This window comes from Oncorhynchus mykiss, chromosome 25, assembly GCF_057628025.1.
Source record: "Oncorhynchus mykiss isolate SJ-2025 chromosome 25, ASM5762802v1, whole genome shotgun sequence".
Lineage (NCBI taxonomy): Eukaryota > Metazoa > Chordata > Actinopteri > Salmoniformes > Salmonidae > Oncorhynchus > Oncorhynchus mykiss.
In genome coordinates this window covers 82890043-82912281 of record NC_143046.1, presented here as the reverse complement: position 1 = coordinate 82912281, position 22239 = coordinate 82890043, and the positions used below count along the sequence as shown (strand labels likewise).

General features: G+C 42.6%; 1 protein-coding gene across 4 annotated transcripts in view; it reads left to right on the top strand.

Annotated features, from left to right (window-relative positions):
* The first annotated feature begins 2316 nt into the window (after positions 1-2316).
* Positions 2317-22239, top strand: part of stxbp5b (syntaxin binding protein 5b (tomosyn)) — a 53355-nt gene continuing 33432 nt past the window's right edge. For all 4 annotated transcript variants that reach the window (XM_021585333.3, XM_021585331.3, XM_021585328.3 and 1 more), the window contains exons 1-7: positions 2317-3351; positions 4107-4204; positions 17947-18028; positions 18642-18742; positions 19119-19253; positions 21353-21416; positions 21559-21642. In XM_021585333.3, the coding sequence (XP_021441008.3) occupies positions 3214-3351; positions 4107-4204; positions 17947-18028; positions 18642-18742; positions 19119-19253; positions 21353-21416; positions 21559-21642 (702 nt within the window). In that variant the 5' untranslated portion in view covers positions 2317-3213. The remainder of the gene's footprint in view (positions 3352-4106; positions 4205-17946; positions 18029-18641; positions 18743-19118; positions 19254-21352; positions 21417-21558; positions 21643-22239) is intronic.

The window sequence follows — 22239 nt, the reverse complement described above, 5'->3', positions numbered from 1 at the left end:
CTTCTCAAAAGAACATCCATGGTCATCCCTACTGCATCTGATCTGGCAGACTCACTCAATACAAATGCTTTGTTTGTAAATGATGTCTGAGTGTTGGAGTGTGCCTCTGGCAATCCGTCAATAACAAATATAAATCAATTGTGCTGTCTGGTTTGCTTAATAAAAGGAATGTGACATGATTTACACTTTTACTTTTGATACATATATACATTTCAGCAATTCCATTTACTTTTGATACTTCATTATTTTTAACACCAAATACATTAGACTTTTACTCATGTAGTATTTTACTGGGTGACTTTAACTTTTACTTGAGTCATTTTCTATTAAGGTATCTTTACTTTTACTCAAGTATGACAATTTAGTACTTTTTCTACCACTGACCATAAAATATTGAGATTTCAGTGTTTTGATATTCATAGAAAACATAACAATAAACCCCTCAACTGGTCCATGTGTCACTGTCCATGGTGCTGATTTCTATACACTCAGACCTAAAACACTCTGTCAGTCCTCAGTAGGAGAGAAGGACAGGTTGAGGAGAGAGGGTAAGGATGAGGAGAAAGGGAGATGGTGAGGAGAGGGGGATAGGATGTGGAGAGAGATTGAAACCCTGTGTTCAATATTTCTGATAGATATTACCAATTCCCATCGACATCACCAATGTCTTTTCTTCGTTTTCTAGTTGTCCCTTCCATGTCGGTAACTCTGTGAGAGTGACTGCTGGGTAGCAATGTTGGTAAATTGTGCCATCTAGTGTACATTTTCCATAGCATGAACACCAGGCTGTATGTGCTATCGTGCCAACTCCTTGTCACTCACATGCCAAACATTGGCTTGAGCAATGGAGTTGGCAAGAACATCTACAGAGGGACCAGGCTATCTTTTTCAAACTCTGAACTCATAGGTAATAGCAATTAGCCACCTCCAGTAGCAATATTTGACCAATGAAATAAATATATAATGAATTCTCTCATGAGTAATTGTCTGTTTTAATGTTAAATAGTGTTTCATACTTATAAAAAAAACAATGCCGATAACAATGAAACAACAACATATATTTTTTCTTCCACTGCATGTCTCTGAACATCAGTAAAATGGTCCTCTGGTCATGAGATGCAGACACAAGCAAGGTGATAGGAATTTGTCACTTTTATCCTTTTTTTTCCCTTCCCCTTTCAATTTTTTTTTATTAACAACAAATCAATACAAAAAGTACCTGGGGAAACAAGGATATATAAAGAATATACCAAGGACAATTGGGCTAGGGGCGGGGCTGGACTAGGGGCGGGGCTAGGGGGTACAATATCACATTACACAAGGACCTTAAGGGACATACAGACATTTATCATTCTAACAGCTTTTTTGTTAGTAGAGTATTTAATTGTCTTAAAATGTAGTTCAATTTCTTTTTGTAAGGTAATTAAATGTGGTGTTTTGTTTGTAAATTTACATTTGTGAATATGAAATTTGGCCAAAAGAATGATGAAATGAACATCATAAAATTGTTTCCACTTATTTCTATTGTAGGTAAAGAATCCAAGCAGCACATCTCTCCATAATAATGTAAAATCTTCATAAATGTGTTCAATTATATATCTACTGATGTCTTGTCACAGATTCCTTCCATGAATACAAAGCTAAAAAAAAGATGCAACACTGTTTCTGGGTGGTCATTACAAAAGGTACAATTTGAATGTATGTTTTTCTTTTACTTCTTCGTATAGTGGTTGGTAGGATAATATTTATGAATAATTTTAAAAGAAACGTCCTTCATTTTGTTAATAAGTGGGAATGTAGGTACATCCAAACTTTTTCCCAACACATATTATCAATAAAACCATTTCAATAAGGCATGACATCCTGTTGAAACAAGGCTTGTAGAGAGCCCTTCTGTTGTTGAATGGACTAAAAGAAAAACAAATCTTTCCTACTGATGAGTCAACAGGGGTAATCGTCGGTATGTTCTGAGGGTCAGGTCTTGACACGTTCCTGAATAATGAAGAAACACCTGAGGGAATGGCATCTAAAACAATTGCAAAATCTTTAGGTGTTACAGGGACCTTGTAAAGTGATAAGAATTCCTTAAAATTAACTAAAAGACCCTCTGAATTTACAATGGCCCGACTTTTCCATATATAATATCTGTGTGGAGAAAATTATGCTCATAAACTAAGGACCATGACAAGAAAACCTGTCTGAATTTGTCATTTTACTTATGGTATAACTGGTCCGTGGTACGCCAATGGTATACATATGCGATTTTGTGATATTTTTAATGATGAGCCACAGAGTTTCTAAACCCAGAGTTGCAACATTGCAAGACTTCCGGGAACGCGAAACAGACCAAACAGACGTGGCCGTTGTTTGGGGTTTGAGAGAAATGAAACATTCTTCTGTAGTTGTTTTCTCGAAACCTAAAGGCTCAATCTAGATTCGAAACAATGTCAAGTAGTTGAACATGTTATTACTCCAAACTCCTAAAGGTGACCAACCAATTTTCGTCAAAAACAACTTTATATCGAAGGTGTGCCTTTGATTTGACGGTCAACACATGCGCAGATCGGCGCGAGACGACCCTTAGACCCGATGACGTGTTTGTACGCATGAGCCTACTTATCCAACGTCGCCATGACAGCGCCTATAAGTGTGATCGTGGATTTCAGTTTTAGCCTATCTTTATACTGTACTGTCTGTGAATGAGCGCTTGGTTTGTGACTTTGTCTAGTAAGCTCGATGGATAACACAATTGACGAATGTTGCTATCTTATTCAGTGATTCATAATTTGTTTTCCAACATAGGTTTCCAAAAATACAGATTTATTTAGATTTGTACTTTATTGGCTCCAATGTTTAGCTTACATCCGTGTTGCTGCCTCTACCGCGCAGACTCGTCACTGCGTTTCCGTGTTAGCTGGGCTGGCTAGCTGATAGTGGCTGTCGTCAGGAGAGCCTACGATCGACTCCGACTGGATATTGTATCGATGGATAAAACAAATATTTTCGACAATGCATTAATGTTCATAAACTGTGTTCTTGTGAATGATGCTATGGAAAGTGCGGTGACTACACCGTCCGTAACATGCGATATTAGCCAAGTGTGCGTCTTAAGAGCAGTTTACGTTATCTAGGTAACTGTTACCGCTATATAACATTTATGGTGGCTTCGTTGATCAATTTTTTGTGTTTTGTCCTCGTCTGTATTGGTGGAAAATGAAGAAGTTCAATATCAGAAAAGTGCTGGACGGCTTGACTGCTTCTTCCTCTGGCACTGCATCTCCACAACCAGGAACTAATCAAAACGATGTGATCCAAGAGACGCTACAATCGGAGCATTTCCAGCTCTGCAAGGTGGGCTACGATCAACTAAGCCGGCGACGATTGTTTTGCTGGGAATCATTGAAGATAACAGCGCGTGATTTCTAAAACGTCGACGTCGGCTAGTCAGTTTTCTGTGTGGCAATAGTAGTTTGTATTTTTGTTATTTGTGCCTATGCTGATATTGCATTGGTGTGGATCTTGTAGCTAGGGGGGTAGCCATCTAGTTAGCTACTAGTGTTGCTAGTTGTCAAACCTGCAGAGGAATGTATTGCTAATCAACTGACTGCCTCCCACGGTCCCCGTTTCTGATATTGCCATTTGCCATAGCTTCATAGCTGCCTAACTAGTTAGCTAAATGACGCCAGGCTAGTGACTATTAGTGTCCACAACAGCCAGCCATAAATTAAATCTGAATAATCCCGTTTCTCTGGATTATAAATAGATAGCTAGGTCATCCAGACATTGGCTAGCTAGCTAACAAACTACAGCAGCTGTCCAGTGATCTGACAGTGAAAGAACATAGCTTGTTGTCAAGATAGCTACCTTACTAGAAATCTTTTGCTTTTTTGGTTCTGAGAAAAAGCGACACACTCAGCTAGATTGATTTAAACTGAGCATAAATCGTTGGTATTTAGGTGAAGATTAATGCCTCTCAATGTTGGACAGTTTCCTGGTTATATAAAACATGAGATGACATAACTGTACTTAACTGTCTGTAAAATAGTGCATCTGGATGTAATCTAGCAGCTAGCTAATGCAGATTGTGTTCTTCTTCTCTCCTCCAGACTGTGCGCCATGGCTTTCCCTACCAGCCCTCCTCCATGGCCTTTGACCCTGTGCAAAAAATTCTGGCCATCGGGACTCAGAGCGGAGCTGTGAGACTGTATCCTTTTTTATTTTAATAGGAAGGAAACTAAACTACCAATATTGACAGTCCCAGTGCAGTGCCCGAAACAATGCAGATTATTTGATTTAGGACCAATTTCCCAGACAATGGCGTAAGTCTTGGTTTAGTCCTTGACTTAAAAGCATGCTCAATGGAGATTCTATGTTGGTAAAGTTGATATGACCTTATATTGGCTTCTATGAAGATCATCATATACAGTTAATGGAGGAAGCTGTGGTTATAGAGGATCACACACTATTACTATCTGTATGTCTGAGCAGCAGAGTCGGGTTGTGTCCCAAATGGCACCCTATTCCCTATATAGTGCATTACTTTTGACCAGAGCCGTGGTGAAGCAAGTTTATGTTATCAAATACAAATATATAGCTCAGTTGTATAGCTATATATTAGCAGGTTGTATAGCTCATTTGGTAGGGCATTTGAATGGGGTATGGTAGTATGTGCCAGAAGCACCGGTATGATTGTGTCAAGAACTGCAACGCTGCTGAGTGTTTCATGCTCAACAGTTTCCTGTGTGTATCAATAATGGTCCACCACCCAAAGGACATCCAGCTAACTTGACACAACTGTGGGAAGCATTGGAGTCAACATTGGCCAGGATCCCTGTGGAACACTTTCAATACCTTGTAGAGTCCATGCCTTGACAAATTGAGGCAGTTCTGAGGGCAAAAGGGGGTGCAACTCAACATTTAGCAAGGTTTTCCAAATGTTTTGTACACAGTGTGTACAGTGCCTTGCGAAAGTATTCGGCCCCCTTGAACTTTGCGACCTTTTGCCACATTTCAGGCTTCAAACATAAAGATATAAAACTGTATTTTTTTTGTGAAGAATCAACAACAAGTGGGACACAATCATGAAGTGGAACGACATTTATTGGATATTTCAAACTTTTTTTAACAAATCAAAAACTGAAAAATTGGGCGTGCAAAATTATTCAGCCCCCTTAAGTTAATACTTTGTAGCACCACCTTTTGCTGCGATTACAGCTGTAAGTCGCTTGGGGTAGATCTCTATCAGTTTTGCACATTGAGAGACTGAACATTTTTCCCATTCCTCCTTGCAAAACAGCTCGAGCTCAGTGAGGTTGGATGGAGAGCATTTGTGAACAGCAGTTTTCAGTTCTTTCCACAGATTCTCGACTGGATTCAGGTCTGGACTTTGACTTGTCCATTCTAACACCTGGATATGTTTATTTTTGAACCATTCCATTGTAGATTTTGCTTTATGTTTTGGATCATTGTCTTGTTGGAAGACAAATCTCCGTCCCAGTCTCAGGTCTTTTGCAGACTCCATCAGGTTTTCTTCCAGAATGGTCCTGTATTTGGCTCCATCCATCTTCCCATCAATTTGAACCATCTTCCCTGTCCCTGCTGAAGAAAAGCAGGCCCAAACCATGATGCTGCCACCACCATGTTTGACAGTGGGGATGGTGTGTTCAGGGTGATGAGCTGTGTTGCTTTTACGCCAAACATAACGTTTTGCATTGTTGCCAAAAAGTTCAATTTTTGTTTCATCTGACCAGAGCACCTTCTTCCACATGTTTGGTGTGTCTCCCAGGTGGCTTGTGGCAAACTTTAAACAACACTTTTTATGTATATCTTTAAGAAATGGCTTTCTTCTTGCCACTCTTCCATAAAGGCCAGATTTGTGCAATATACGACTGATTGTTGTCCTATGGACAGAGTCTCCCACCTCAGCTGTAGATCTCTGCCTCTTGGCTGCATCTCTGATCAGTCTTCTCCTTGTATGAGCTGAAAATTTAGAGGGACGGCCAGGTCTTGGTAGATTTGCAGTGGTCTGATACTCCTTCCATTTCAATATTATCGCTTGCACAGTGCTCCTTGGGATGTTTAAAGCTTGGGAAATCTTTTTGTATCCAAATCTGGCTTTAAACTTCTTCACAACAGTATCTCGGACCTGCCTGGTGTGTTCCCTGTTCTTCATGATGCTCTCTGCGCTTTTAACGGACCTCTGAGACTATCACAGTGCAGGTGCATTTATACGGAGACTTGATTACACACAGGTGGATTGTATTTATCATCATTAGTCATTTAGGTCAACATTGGATCATTCAGAGATCCTCACTGAACTTCTGGAGAGAGTTTGCTGCACTGAAAGTAAAGGGGCTGAATAATTTTGCACGGCCAATTTTTCAGTTTTTGATTTGTTAAAAAAGTTTGAAATATCCAATAAATGTCGTTCCACTTCATGATTGTGTCCCACTTGCTGTTGATTTTTCACAAACAAATACAGTTTTATATCTTTATGTTTGAAGCCTGAAATGTGGCAAAAGGTCGCAAAGTTCAAGGGGGCCGAATACTTTCGCAAGGCACTGTATGTAAGCTACATTTGAATCCTGGTAAGTTGACCAGCGCTGACCTTGTGTTTAGCCAAGCTTTAAGCTGGTAGTTAGCATAGCTTGAGGGCGATAGCTATCTACAGCTGGTTAGCATAGGCTGCAGATAGCTATCCCCCAAGCTATCTAATAGCTAGCTGATATTTCTCTGTCAAATCACAGTTATGCCAAGGTAGCAAGAACCAGTGTCTGGAATGTGTTTAATGAGACACTTGTTTGACAACACCTTCCTACTTGTTTGCGGTATCAAATAATATAGCTTGCTAGCTAGTGTAACCAACTCACCGTCACCAACCGCACCAGGCACAGTCTCACGTTTGACAGCTCATAGAATTTGTAGGTAGTGTTGGATGTAATCAATATCCTGGCCATCAGATTGTTGAACAACTTTACGGAAGGCCATTTTCACGTGAGTAGCTATTTAAGTTCCCGATCCATTTGAGCATTGCACATCAAGCTACTGCCAAAGACATCGTGTTGTCTGGGGATCGTTTTGCATTGCACAGTGCGCCGGGTGGACTGGGTTTGCACATTTTTGACTGTTCCATTGGTCCTCCTAAGGAAATGTCTCCGCCTGCCTGGGGCACCAAGACATGCAAAGAGAACTCGCCCAGTCTTTTCCCAGAAAACACAGCGCCACCACGTGTTGATAGGCAAAAGGTGGCATGAATTGTTGAGGTAATTGTAATCCAGCCCTAAGGGGCAGTTGACCTTTAAACTCGGCTTGGGTAAACTTATGACTTTGAAGGTCATGCAAACGCATGGCACCAGTTTATATCGTTCCCAGAACAGAGAGTATTGTTTTTGCATCATGTCGTTCTCTGTAATTTAGGTGTTTTTCAGTGTTCCTTCTTGGTCTGGTGATTATTGTAAAATATGTCTCCAATTAACTTACCTACTTAAATAATATGATAATAATAATATCAGTGATCTATAGGGATGGGTGATCTAGCATATAGCAGTGATCTATAGGGGTGGGTGATCTACCATATATCAGTGATCTATAGGGGTGGGTGATCTAGCATATAGCAGTGATCAATAGGGATGGGTGATCAGCATATAGCAGTGATCTATAAGGATGGGTGATCTACCATACATCAGTGATCTATAGGGATGGGTGATCTAGCATATATCAGTGATCTATAGGGATGGGTGATTTACCATATAGCAGTGATCTATAGGGATGGGTGATCTACCATATATCAGTGATCTATAGGGATGGGTGATATACATTGCATTCAGAAGTATTCAGGCCCCTTAACTTTTTCAACATTGTTACGTTACAGCCTTATTCTAAAATTGATTAAATTGTTTTTTTTCCCATCAATCTAAACACAAACCCCATAATGACAAAGCAAAAACAAGTTTTTAGAAATGCTTGCAAATTTATTGCAAAAAAAAACCCTGATATCACATTTACATAAATATTCAGACCCTTTACGCAGTACTTTGTTGAAGCACCTTTGGCAGCGATTACAGCCTTGTCTTCTTGGGTATGACAGTCCAAGCTTGGCACACCTGTATTTGGGGAGATTCTCCCATTCTTCTCTGCAGATCATCTTAAGCTCTGTCAGGTTGGATGGAGAGTGTTGCTGCACAGCTATTTTCAGGTCTCTCCAGAGATGTTCGGTCGGGTTCAAGTCCGGGCTCTGGCTGGGCCACTCAGGGACGTTCAGAGACTTGTTCCGAAGCCACTCCTGTGTGGTCTTTGCTGTGTGCATAGGGTTGTTGTCCTGTTGGAAGCTGAACCTTCGCCCCAGTCTGAGGTCCTGAGTGCTCTGGAGCAGGTTTTCATCAAGGATCTCTCTCTACTTTGCTCCTTTCATCTTTCCCTTGATTCTGACTAGTCTCCCAGTCCCTGCCACTGAAAAACATCTCCACAGCATGATGCTGCCACCACCATGCTTCACTGTAGGGATGGTGCCAGGTTTCCAATAGACGTGACACTTGGCATTCAGAACAAAGAGTTCAATCTTGGTTTCATCAGACCAGAGAACTCCAAGCTGGCTTTCATGTGCCTTTTACTGAGGAGTGGCATCCGTCTGGCCTCTCTACTATAGAGGCCTGATTGGTGGAGTGCTACAAGGATGGTTGTCCTGAAAGTTTCTCCCATCGCCACAGAGGAACTCTGGAGCTTTGTCAGAGTGACCATTGGGTTCTTGGTCACCTCCCTGACCAAGGCCCTTCTCCCCCGATTGCTCAGTTTGTTTAGGGGGCTAGCTTTAGGAAGAGTCTTGGTGGTTCCAAACTACTTCCATTTAAGAATGATTGAGGCCACTGTGTTCTTGGGGACTTTCAATGCTGCAGAAATGTTTAGGTAATCTTCCCCAGATCTGATCCCCACATCTCAAGGTTGATCAATGGAAACAGGATGCACCTGACCTCAATTTAAATTCTCACATCAAAAGGGTCTGCATACTTATGTCAATAAGGTATTGCTGTTTTTTGCGTGTTTAAAAATAATGGTTATCTGTAGGAGGAATGTATATGGTGGAGGTAATTAAGCTTGGAATGTACTGAGTGAAGGAAAGATGATCACATGTTGGCAGGCACTGATAAGGGTGAAGAGATGTGGTTTAGTGAGGAAGCCGTATGACCCAATGGGTGAATAAACTTGGTTTAAGCTTTCCTAATCATATCCTAGTCCTTTTAGGACGTTATTGTTTGGTTATAAGCCAACTCCTAAAGAAGTTGACCTGCCCAAGATCCTTGCAGTATATAAACACTGTTTGTTTATTAATAAAGGTACATGGTGGAGCTTATGAGTGTGTGGGCTCTATTTCTTTTATACTTCCTAAAGAACACCCACACACACACTAATAATGGGGCGGTAGGTAGCCTAGTGGTTAGAGCTTTGGGCCAGTAAACAAAAGGTTGCTGGATCGAATCCCCAAGCTGACAAGGTTGTCTGTTGTTCAAGGCACTATTCCCCGGTAGGCTGTCATTGTAAATAAGAATTTGTTCTTAACTGACTTGCCTAGTTATATAAAATAATAATGTGCGGGTCAGCTGTTTTTTCACCCGCCCACTGCCTAAAAATCTAAGGCCTGCACCTGCAAATGAAGATGTGCTGCAGAACGACACAAAACTGATTACATCAGTTTGACTGGTTTTAAGGACATTTTAAAGCTGTTAAAACGACCCATGTTTCTGATAAGATTTTTGTTCGGCTTGGATGTATATTTTACGTGGTTGAGATACTATCAGCTTTTATTAAGCTGATAAAGATGGCACCTTTTCAGACGGTCCCTACCCACGCATTCATTCTCTCAAGATGCTGAAATAAATAAATCATATTTCTCCACTCCTGTTCCCAAGTCAAAATGTACATTTGGTGTATTATTTTACGGCAAGAACTGCTTAATTATTATTAAATTATGTGAGCGGTTATAAACCTACAGTCAGTTTCCAGATTTCAGTTCGGCTACTATTCCATTTAACCCATCTAAGCAGTAGTCCTAGCCTATAGTTCCTTTGACGTGCCATGTTAAAGTCCCCGTCTTGTGACTGTTGAATTTGTATAGCACCTCACAATCATCACAGATAATATAGACGGCACTGCTACCATCCTCTTTTACCACTTCACCAAATCTCTCCTAAACTTTAGGCTACTGTTCTGACCCTCCCTTTTGTTTATTTTCAACTCGCAACTTTCTCTTATTGAATTCAACTCTGACATTGTCCTTTTTGTCTCAGTCGATTGACTTGAACTTTTTCTGCCCAAGTTCACAAAAGCATTCGGCAATTGGCGAATAATTGGCGAGCATACAGTTAGGCCCTAAAGCTTAGGCTTATGCTACGCACTAATGACATATGGATTGTGTATGTGTGCCATTCAGAGGGTGAATAGGCAAGACAAAAGATGTAGGTGCCTGTGAACGGGGTCTGGTAGTAGGTGCCTGTGAACGGGGTATAGTAGTAGGTGCCTGTGAACGGGGTCTGGTAGTAGGTGCCTGTGAACGGGGTATGGTAGTAGGTGCCTGTGAACGGGGTATGGTAGTAGGTGCCTGTGAATGGGGTATGGTAGTAGGTGCCTGTGAACGGGGTATGGTAGTAGGTGCCTGTGAACAGGGTATGGTAGTAGGTGCCTGTGAACAGGGTATGGTAGTAGGTGCCTGTGAACGGGGTATGGTAGTAGGTGCCTGTGAACGGGGTATGGTAGTAGGTGCCTGTGAACAGGGTATGGTAGTAGGTGCCTGTGAACGGGGTATGGTAGTAGGTGCCTGTGAACGGGGTATGGTAGTAGGTGTCAGGCCGCTGGCGCACGCTTTGTGTCGAGAACGGCAACGTTGTTGGGTTTTTCCACACTCAAGTTACCCGTGTGTATCAGGAAGGGTCCACCACCCAAATGACATCCAGCCAACTTGACACAACTGAGGGAAGCATTGGAGTGAACATGGGCCAGCATCTCTGTGGAACACTTTAGACTCCTTGTAGAGTCCATGCCCTGAAAAATTGAGGCTGTTCTGAGAGCAAAAGAGGGGGGTGCATCTCATTATTAGGAAGGCGTTCCTAATGTTTGGTATACTCGGTGTATATGAATTGCAAAAGAATAATATATTTTTATTTTTTATTTATTTCATTACTCTAAACCCTTGCCACGCAGAAAAACCGTGGGGACTGCGGGTTATGAGTCAACCCGTGCATCACTAACACACACACACACCTCCATGTCCTAATAATGGCCGACCTAATGGGGATACTGCCGTTGAAGGCAATTGGTCCGTTTTTCATGAGAGCGGCAGTATCGATCCCCCTCAATGGCCCCAGAGTTGTGAAATGCAGCCACAGCTGCATTTCAATGTCTACAAACTATAAATGTCTACTTTTACAAGATCTGTCTCTACTACTACAGTGTTTTTATCTCTATTTCATGGATTTTTCCACTAATCTAATCCATGTATTCCTATGGCTCTTGGCCATTATAGGAAAACTTTAGTAGTGGTTGACTAATACAGTCGTTTGGAGGAAGCTCATTTAACCTATTGTCTAACAAAATCAATATTTTTGCAGTACATTCTTTAAAAATCAGTCCAATCACTGGTTTCTCTCTGTTAATTGCTGTTTTTTATTTTAAAATCTCTGATCCTCTCCAGTACTCAATGCTAATAAGTACTTGGTGTTCAGGCCTATAACTGAGGTGATGGATTGAGTGAATAATCATTAGATATTCTTGCACAAATATCAAAAGGCAGAAGAGCGAGTTCTCTGTTGTGTTTATATTGTAAGGGGTCTGTTTTTATTTTGAAGCACATTATTGTTTGTCAACAGAACACATATTTGAGACATGTTCATATGATTGGGACAGAGGGTTTTAGTTAATGGAAGCCTCTCAAATGCAAATTCCGTTGAGTGTGGTGTACCTCAGGGTAGCCGGGTAGGGCCATTGTTTTTCTGTTTTTACAAATGACCTTATACAGGCTTTATTCACTGCAGTCAGTTTTAGAATGGGTAACTAGCAATAGGCTGGTGCTAAATATCTCTAAACTAAAAGCATTATTTTTGGGACTAATCACTCGCTCAATACTATACCTTGTTTAGATTTATTATTGAATAATGTGGTTATTGAGCAAGTTGAGGGGACTGAATTGCTGGGTAGCAAGCTTTCATGGTTAGAACATATAGACTCAATGGTTGCTAAAATGGGAAGAGGTCTGGCCACGATAGGGCGTTGTTATGCCTTCTTGACATATGTCGAGCAGACAGACCTACAGGCTCTAGTTTTGTCACACCTGGACTAATGCCCAGCTGTGTGGCAAAGAAGGACATGGGTAAATTTCAATTGGTTCAGAACCAAGCAGCACGTAATGTACACAGAGGGAAAGTGTCAGTAACATGCATGTCAGTCTCCTGGCTCAAAGTTGAGGAGAGATTGACTGCATCACTGTTGGTCTTTGTGTGAGGTATTGATGTGTTGAAGGTACCAAACTGTCCAAGCAGTTGGCACACAGCTCGGACACTTATCGGTGCAACCAGAGGTCTCTTCACAGTCCGCAGAACAGAGGCTGGGAACTGCACACTATTAAATATCGCCATGACTACATGGAACTCTCTGCCACCCCAGGTAACTCAAGCTAGCAACAAAACCAGTTAAAAAAAGCCCAGATAAAAGGACACCTTACTGACAAAGGGGACTGTGAGGAGACACAGACATATGTATTGTAATTTGCACTGCGTGTGTATTAGACCTAGATATTGTAGGCTACGTGTGATGTTTAACATGTAAGTATTTCAGTCCTTGACTAATAATGTTTTGTAGTATGCAGTGTGTCATGTTTCATGTGGACCCCAAGAAGAGTAGCTGATGCTTTTGCAGCTTCTAATGGGGATCCTAATAAATACCAAATGATGACTGTCATCTGATATGTACCCTCTTGCTGTTATGAAATGTTGCTGGTCCAACTGCTGTGGTTTACCGATGAGGAAGTGTCTATCAGTCAGCATCCTTCTCTCTCTCTGTAGTGCTGTTTCACTGAGCAGACCTGGGTTCAAATACTGGTTGAAATCTTTCAAAAACTTTTAGCGTTGGCTCTAGCCTGCCTGGAGTGCCAGATGTGTGGGGTTTACAGTTTTGGGACTATTCTATTCGTCCAATTAAGCCAGGCAAACTCAATCATTGCATATTTTAAATTTTATCAAATAGTATTTGAACCCAGGTCTGTCTACTAAGAATACTTAAGTGCTGCTGATGCTATCATGGGGACCAGGGTGCTACGTGTGACTCAGCATCCTGTGCCATGTCATGCAACAATGTGTTTTTGGTTTCATGAGAAGTGGAGCACACTAACTAATTGGATAAGTTGATTGCGTGGTGATGAATAGTACATATTCTTGTCAGCAGCACAAGCAGCAGCTATGTTAGCTGGAGTCTTCATAAACAGGGTGTGCACTACATGATTTTGGCTGCAATTTAGCCGTCCCAGACAAGTTTTTGATATCGGAGACACAATTCCCAAGTCGTTGACTACTCGGGGCGCGCGGCCGTCACCGACGCTCGTTTAATGTGAGCGGGCCAAAGACAGAATCTGAGGGCTACCGATCTCGTCTTTGAGCAGGCCCAATCGTCCCAAAATCCGGCACTCAACCTGCAATGCTCTTGTAGTGTGAAACGCACAACGACAAGTTTTGAGAAGGGTGATCAGCAATAGCCAATTGGAGCTTTTTCTTTTAGCCAGAATCACCCAGAATGTGTTGACTCGATGAAATACTAGTATGCGTTTGTACTTGCCTTTAACCGAAGGCAACATGTCATCGTTACAGCTATGAAGTTCACAAGCAATGTTATTGTAGTATGTTGGCTAGGTATTTCAACTCTGTATGGCAAGCGTGAATGTCTGACTGAACCTTTTATGAGGCTGCTTTGAGCCACAGCTCGTAGCCACGTAACAATCTAATCACATCATGGTTTTCGCAAGACAAAATGGTAATGAGGATCCTACGACCAGGTGAAGAATCTTGTAGTGTGTGTGACTACATTCTGTGCCACATCGTTTAGTGTGCGCACCACTACGTTGGCAACGCACACACACAAAAATGGCAGGAAAGATGGTTGTTCTAATGTGAGAGGCTCAATGATGTTTTTGAAAGTTGTGTAGTGTCCATCCAGCTTTAGTGTTTAGCCTACTAGGGCCTAGACAATCAACATGAAGTGCTTTTGGACTTGGAAGAATTAACACCACTCACTTGATGACAAGTATTGTGTGTAGAGAATAGAGATGACATCCCTTTATAACTGCATAAAATAGCAATGAGGAATTTCCACAGTTTTGTTTGTGGTGGTGTAAAGGACCTAAGTAAAAATACATTCAAGTACTACTTAAGTAGTTTGTTTAGGTATCTGTACTTTACTATTCATAATTTTTTAGTACTTTTACTTCACTACATTCCTAAATAAAATTATGTACTTTTATTCCATGCATTGGCCCTGACACCCAAAAGTAATTTTCAATGCTTAGCAGCAAGGAATGTGGTCCAATTCACTCACTTGTCAAGAAAACATCCCTGGTCATCTCTACTGCCTCTGATCTGGAATAGTCATTAAACAAATGCTTTGTTTGTAAATTATGTCTGCGTGTGGTAGTGTGCCCCTGACTATTCGTAAATAAATAAATAAAACAATTGAAGAAAATTGTGTCGTCTGATCTTATTATAAGCCATTTTAAATTATTTATACTTTTTTATAATTTTATTTTGACCCTGTTTTCTCCCCAATTTCGTGGTATCCAATTGGTAGTTAGTCTTGTCTCATCGTTGCAACTTCCGTACGGACTCAGGAGAGGCGAAGTTCGAGAGCCGTGCGTCCTTCGAAACACAACACAACCAAGCTGCACTGCTTCTTGACACAATGCCCACTTAACCCGGAAGCCAGCCGCACCAATGTGTCGGAGTCAGCACCGTACACCTGGCTACCGTGTCAGCGTGCACTGCGCCCGGCCCGCCACAGGAGTCACTAGTGCGCGATGGGACAAGGACATCCCTGCCGGCCAAACCCTCCCATAACGCGGAAGATGCTGGGCCTATTGTGCGCCGTCCCATGGGTCTTCCGGTCGCGGCCGGCTGCGATACCTTTCTATGAAGGTATCTTTTTACATTTTTACTCAAGTATGACAATTGGGTACTTTTTCCTCCACTGGTCATCAGGGCGGCAGATAGCTTACTGGTTAGAGCTCTAATCCTGAGCCGATTGGGTAAAATCTGTCAATCTTCTCTTGAGCAAGGCACTTAACCTTAATAGACCCAACTCTCCGAGGGTGTCTCAGGGGGAGTTGGATATGCAAAAAAAAAACACATTTCCATTTCACACCACACACTTGAACAGGGACTTGTGTGAAACAGGACAAATATAAGCACGGACAATTTGATGAAGTGACGTTATGGCCCTCTGATTAAACGATATTGTGATGCCCACACACAGTTGAGCCAGGTTAATGGAAGTATGTTGGGCTGTAATGTAACCCCACCCTAGTTTGTTCAAGGCATTGAGGTTGTTTGATAACAGCTTTGTTAATCCTGTTCAGACGTACAGATCTTATTTCGGTGTGCCTGTCAGATCCAAGCTAACTGCATACTGTAGCACTAGCATGCATAGAAGGCCTCATCTCTGAGCGTGTCTGCCATCTGCTGCTTTCCATTTGCTTATCATATTCACTGCCAGGTACAGTAAGGCTGAGGCTGGCAGTCAGGGTGCTTTTGTGTTCCTACTGGTCTGCCTGTTGGGCCAGCTGTCATCTTTTTGACTGGCTCTCTGTCTATGATTTTAATGTTTATTTTTAGGTTGCCTTACTCTTTGTCCAACATCTCTTTGGGTGCAGTGAAACTCCATCTTGAAATAAGGTTGAGTTGTATACATATTCAGAATGAACTAATTCGGACTATAAAATAATTTGGCTCATTATCTTTAAGTTAACAACCTTATAGACTAATACAGGATCAAAAACAGTTGACAGAAGAGTAGTCAAGGTGTTGTCCCGGGTCTTGTTCTTCTGTGTTCGTTGTATAGACATGTTATCCTCTGGTGACTCCAGAGTATTTAGGTTTACTTCCGGAAACAACTGTGTGCCCAGGTAATGTTACTTCCACTCATTTCCTCATTCCACTGTCCACTTCACACCTGTCACACGGCACCTGCTCCTCTTTTCATTGGAACGGTATCATTATTCTGTTCTGTGAAATCAGCTTTCTATCCATCTTTCTTTCTAGTGAAAAGGGGTCCATTTTGGATTCAGCCAGAGAAAGAGCGGTGACTCCACAGTAGCTCTCTGCTGCCTGCCTGCAAAAAGAGACATTGGTAGAGCAGCACCCACCACCTTATTAAATGATCCCATCTACAGAATGTCAAGAGGACGGAGAGATTCCTGGCTTCCTGCCTGGCTTCCTGCCTGCCTGGCTTCCATGCTGACTGGTGCATGGTTATGAATAAATAAGTCATTGTCCACTGGTTTTTATTTATAACTCCCCAACTCAAACGTTGTGCCAATTGTGGTGAAGGTCGACTGGACCGTAACTGGTTAAAGCTGACTGGACCGTAACTGGTTAAAGCTGACTGGACCGTAACTGTGGTGAAGGTCGACTGGACCGTAACTGGTTAAAGCTGACTGGACCGTAATTAAAGCTGACTGGACCGTAACTGGTTAAAGCTGACTGGACCGTAACTGGTTAATGCTGACTGGACCGTAACTGGTTAAAGCTGACTGGACCGTAACTGGTTAATGCTGACTGGACCGTAACTGGTTAATGCTGACTGGACCGTAACTGGTTAAAGCTGACTGGACCGCAACTGTGGTGAAGGCCGACTGGACCGCAACTGTGGTGAAGGCCGACTGGACCGCAACTGTGGTGAAGGCCGACTGGACCGCAACTGTGGTGAAGGCCGACTGGACCGCAACTGTGGTGAAGGCCGACTGGACCGCAACTGTGGTGAAGGCCGACTGGACCGCAACTGTGGTGAAGGCCGACTGGACCGCAACTGTGGTGAAGGCCGACTGGACCGCAACTGTGGTGAAGGCCGACTGGACCGCAACTGTGGTGAAGGCCGACTGGACCGCAACTGTGGTGAAGGCCGACTGGACCGCAACTGTGGTGAAGGCCGACTGGACCGCAACTGTGGTGAAGGCCGACTGGACCGCAACTGTGGTGAAGGCCGACTGGACCGCAACTGTGGTGAAGGCCGACTGGACCGCAACTGTGGTGAAGGCCGACTGGACCGCAACTGTGGTGAAGGCCGACTGGACCGCAACTGTGGTGAAGGCCGACTGGACCGCAACTGTGGTGAAGGCCGACTGGACCGCAACTGTGGTGAAGGCCGACTGGACCGCAACTGTGGTGAAGGCCGACTGGACTGTATGAATAGATTTAGTTGTGTGGAGCAGAGTCGGTCACTGTTTTGAAATCTGAGGGCGGGAGACAAGTGAATGCCTTGTTTTGAATGCCTTTCTAAATTCTGTAGATGGGATCATTTGATAAGTTGGTGGGTGCGGCTCTACCAATGTCTCTCTTTATTGGGCTCAGGGAAAAGAGCTCATACAGACTCATTGCTGAAGTTAAAAGCAACATGGACAGTAAGCATAGGAGGATCCCTGCCCCATGTGCCAAGTCAGATACAGTCCTACCATGCCTCACGTCAATCACTGTATATCTGCATTGATCTCATGGTTTACTTGGGCCTCTGCCAGAAAGGATTGTATATTTGGAATATTTATATTATTGCTGGCCTGGTGCAATGCTGTATGTGTCTTGCTGGTGACAAATCCAATGTGCCCTTGTGTGATTGATACAGTTTAGCCTATTCAAATCAAAGTCTGATGATAAATGTACATACTGTCCATCTCTGTAGCATGGTCTCTTCCTTGACTGAACTGTTTAGTTTTGGCCGTGCGGGTGTGGAGTGTTACTGTCAGCATGACAGTGGTGCAGCTGTAATCCAGCTTCAGTTTCTGGTCAACGAGGTGAGTCCCACTGGTGAAGTTGATAGAGTGCACATCTTTGCATTTTTGTTCACCCTATATCCAACTCTATGGTCCCCCTCCCCAGTAAGCACTCCCGCACTCCCCTGTGTCTCAACAGTCTTTACTTGATTCCTTGTGTCCTCTCTTTGTTCTCGGCTCCTTCTCAAAACGCATTCAAGAAGAACGTCAGAGGGGAGGATTCTTCTGCATTTTGAGAAGTAATAGAGGAGAAAGCCAGACATTATGGAGTCGAGGAAATACTATTGAGAAAGTCCTGGATTGTATCATTGCCTTGTCGCTTCAACCTTAGTTGTCCATCCCTCAGCGAGGTTCCTCTCCGTATAGGTCTGTCTTATTGTCTCACCAGCATGCACTACAGTCAGACATTATGTTAACCATCTGTTTGAAATGTGCTTTTAGTGAACACATTGATTAAACACTAATGTAGGCTTTGTGGAAGCAAGACTCTCTGTATGTGGTTCTTTATTTTATGGACCTGATTATCTCTTAATCCACCCCATCTCTGACCTGTCCTGTTACCATGTTTACTGCTGTTTCTTATAGTATTACATGTGTCGAGGTCTTATAACCCTATTATAACCCCCGTCAACAGGGGGCGCTGGTGAGTGCCTTAGCTGATGACAGCGTTCACCTGTGGAACCTGAGGCAGAAGCAGCCAGCTATCCTGCACACTCTCAAATTCAATCGGGAGAGGTACGTAGGGATAATGTAAACAGTGGTGTTGTGTTGAGGTTCATTGTGGTGTTGAGATTGTGCTTCGTGCTTATTTTTTATTCTTGTTTTTATTTGTAATGTGAATGTTTTCCTTTTTGTGAGAAAATGGTTGAACTCTGGTCACCATTGGGGAATGAGCCCCTGTCTCAATAGGGATACTTGAGAGAAAAAAAAGTTACAATAAATAACCATCAGATCTGCATCCAAAATGGCACCCTATTCCCAATGTAGTGCACCACATTTTGACTAGAGCCTTATGGTCCCTGGTCAAAAGTAATGCACTATATACACAATAGGGTGTCATTTGAGAGGCACCTCTTGATTGATTCATTCATCTCCCTTTTTGCCCCTACAGGATCACGTTTTGTCACCTGCCCTTCCAGAGTAAATGGCTGTACATCGGCACAGAGAAAGGAAACATCCACATCGTCAACGTGGAGTCCTTCACACTGTCAGGCTACGTCATTATGTGGAACAAAGCCATCGAACTGTGAGTCTGCCTTATATCTGCTTGGGTTTCTACAGTATGTGTACATCCCAAATAATACCCCTTTACTGTTCCTACTGTAAGTCTCTGACTCACTACTGTAAGTGACTCTGGATTAGAGCGTCTGCTAAATGACTCACTACTGTAAGTGTCTCTGGATTAGAGCGTCTGCTAAATGACTCACTACTGTAAAAGTCTCTGGATTAGAGCGTCTGCTAAATGACTCACTACTGTAAGTGTCTCTGGATTAGAGCGTCTGCTAAATGACTCACTACTGTAAGTGTCTCTGGATTAGAGCGTCTGCTAAATGACTCACTACTGTAAATCTCTGGATTAGAGCGTCTGCTAAATGACTCACTACTGTAAGTGTCTCTGGATTAGAGCGTCTGCTAAATGACTCACTACTGTAAGTGTCTCTGGATTAGAGCGTCTGCTAAATGACTCACTACTGTAAATGTCTCTGGATTAGAGCGTCTGCTAAATGACTCACTACAGTAAGTGTCTCTGGATTAGAGCGTCTGCTAAATGACTCACTACTGTAAGTGTCTCTGGATTAGAGCGTCTGCTAAATGACTCACTACTGTAAATGTCTCTGGATTAGAGCGTCTGCTAAATGGCTCACTACTGTAAGTCTCTGGCTCACTACTGTAAGTGTCTCTGGATTAGAGCGTCTGCTAAATGGCTCACTACTGTAAGTCTCTGACTCACTACTGTAAATGTCTCTGGATTAGAGCGTCTGCTAAATGGCTCACTACTGTAAGTCTCTGGCTCACTACTGTAAGTGTCTCTGGATTAGAGCGTCTGCTAAATGGCTCACTACTGTAAGTCTCTGGCTCACTACTGTAAGTGTCTCTGGATTAGAGCGTCTGCTAAATGGCTCACTACTGTAAGTCTCTGGCTCACTACTGTAAGTGTCTCTGGATTAGAGCGTCTGCTAAATGGCTCACTACTGTAAGTCTCTGACTCACTACTGTAAGTGTCTCTGGATTAGAGCGTCTGCTAAATGACTCACTACTGTAAGTCTCTGGCTCACTACTGTAAGTGTCTCTGGATTAGAGCGTCTGCTAAATGGCTCACTACTGTAAGTCTCTGACTCACTACTGTAAGTGTCTCTGGATTAGAGCGTCTGCTAAATGACTCACTACTGTAAGTGTCTCTGGATTAGAGCGTCTGCTAAATGACTCACTACTTACTGTAAGTCTCTGACTCACTACTGTAAGTGTCTCTGGATTAGAGCGTCTGCTAAATGACTCACTACTGTAAGTGTCTCTGGATTAGAGCTTCTGCTAAATGACTCACTACTGTAAGTGTCTCTGGATTAGAGCGTCTGCTAAATGACTCACTACTTACTATAAGTCTCTCGATAAGAACGTCTGCTAAATGACTCACTACTTACTATAAGTCTCCCGATAAGAGCGTCTGCTAAATGACTCACTACTTACTATAAGTCTCTGACTCACTACGGTAAGTGTCTCTGGATTAGAGCGTCTGCTAAATGACTCACTACTTACTATAAGTCTCTGACTCACTACTGTAAGTGTCTCTGGATTAGAGCGTCTGCTAAATGGCTCACTACTGTAAGTCTCTGACTCACTACTGTAAGTGACTCTGGATTAGAGCGTCTGCTAAATGGCTCACTACTGTAAGTCTCTGACTCACTACTGTAAGTGACTCTGGATTAGAGCGTCTGCTAAATGACTCACTACTTACTATAAGTCTCTGACTCACTACTGTAAGTGTCTCTGGATTAGAGAGTCTGCTAAATGACTCACTACTGTAAGTGTCTCTGGATAAGAGCGTCTGCTAAATGACTCACTACTGTAAGTGTCTCTGGATTAGAGCGTCTGCTAAATGACTAAAATGTACAATGTCTTAGTTAGAAGTCTGTCAAAAATTGTGTTTATTATTCTGCTGTGCTATGCCCTTGTGCTATGCCCGTGTGCTATGCCCGTGTGCTATGCCCGTGTGCTATGCCCGTGGGAAGTTGGTATAGAAACCAGGAAGAAGAAGTTAAGAACATAAGAATATTGCATTGTTTGATTCACACAGACGGTAGAAGCTAAGAGTGAGGCTGTTTCCTCCATCTCCCCGTTCCCCCTCAGGTCCTCCAAGTCACACCCTGGGCCTGTGGTCCACATCAGTGATAACCCCATGGATGAGGGAAAGGTAGGAACTTTCCAAAGAACCATCAATCAATCAATGATTCATTCATTCCAGAGCTTCAGAACATTGCTGATTATTTACAACCTGCTTCTAAAAATCCAATTCTCAAAAAGGAAAATAATCATGTTGCTTGTTATTGTGGCAGATTTTGATTGGATTTGAATGTGGGACCGTGGTGTTGTGGGATCTGAAATGCAAAAAAGCTGACTACCGCTACAATCATGATGAGGTAAGGCATCTTTCTGTGGCTGTTGGTTCCTGTGGGGACTGACTGGGGAGAGGGGGACTTGCATTTAGAAATGAAATACACGGTGAACAATTATGTTCCTGATTTGACATACGACTCTATCAATCTTCACTGCAAAACATTGCAATTCAGCATATACATTGGAAATGTATCAATGCATTTGTAAGCAATGGATATTATTGTGGATTCAGACTGATTATGTAACACTCTGTTGGAAAAATAATGTGTTAAGAGATCTCCTTGTCTGAAAGTCTTCAGATCCACATCACAACTTGCTGTTATGAGTTTCCTGATCCACTATGAAGCAGCCAACACTACACACTGTGTTTCTTCTTCTCTCTGTGTATCTTTATCCTCCAGGCTATCCACTCAGTGCACACTGTGTTTCTTCTTCTCTCTGTGTATCTTTATCCTCCAGGCTATCCACTCAGTACACACTGTGTTTCTTCTTCTCTCTGCTCTGTGTATCTTTATCCTCCAGGCTATCCACTCAGTACACACTGTGTTTCTTCTTCTCTCTGTGTATCTTTATCCTCCAGGCTATCCACTCAGTACACACTGTGTTTCTTCTTCTCTCTG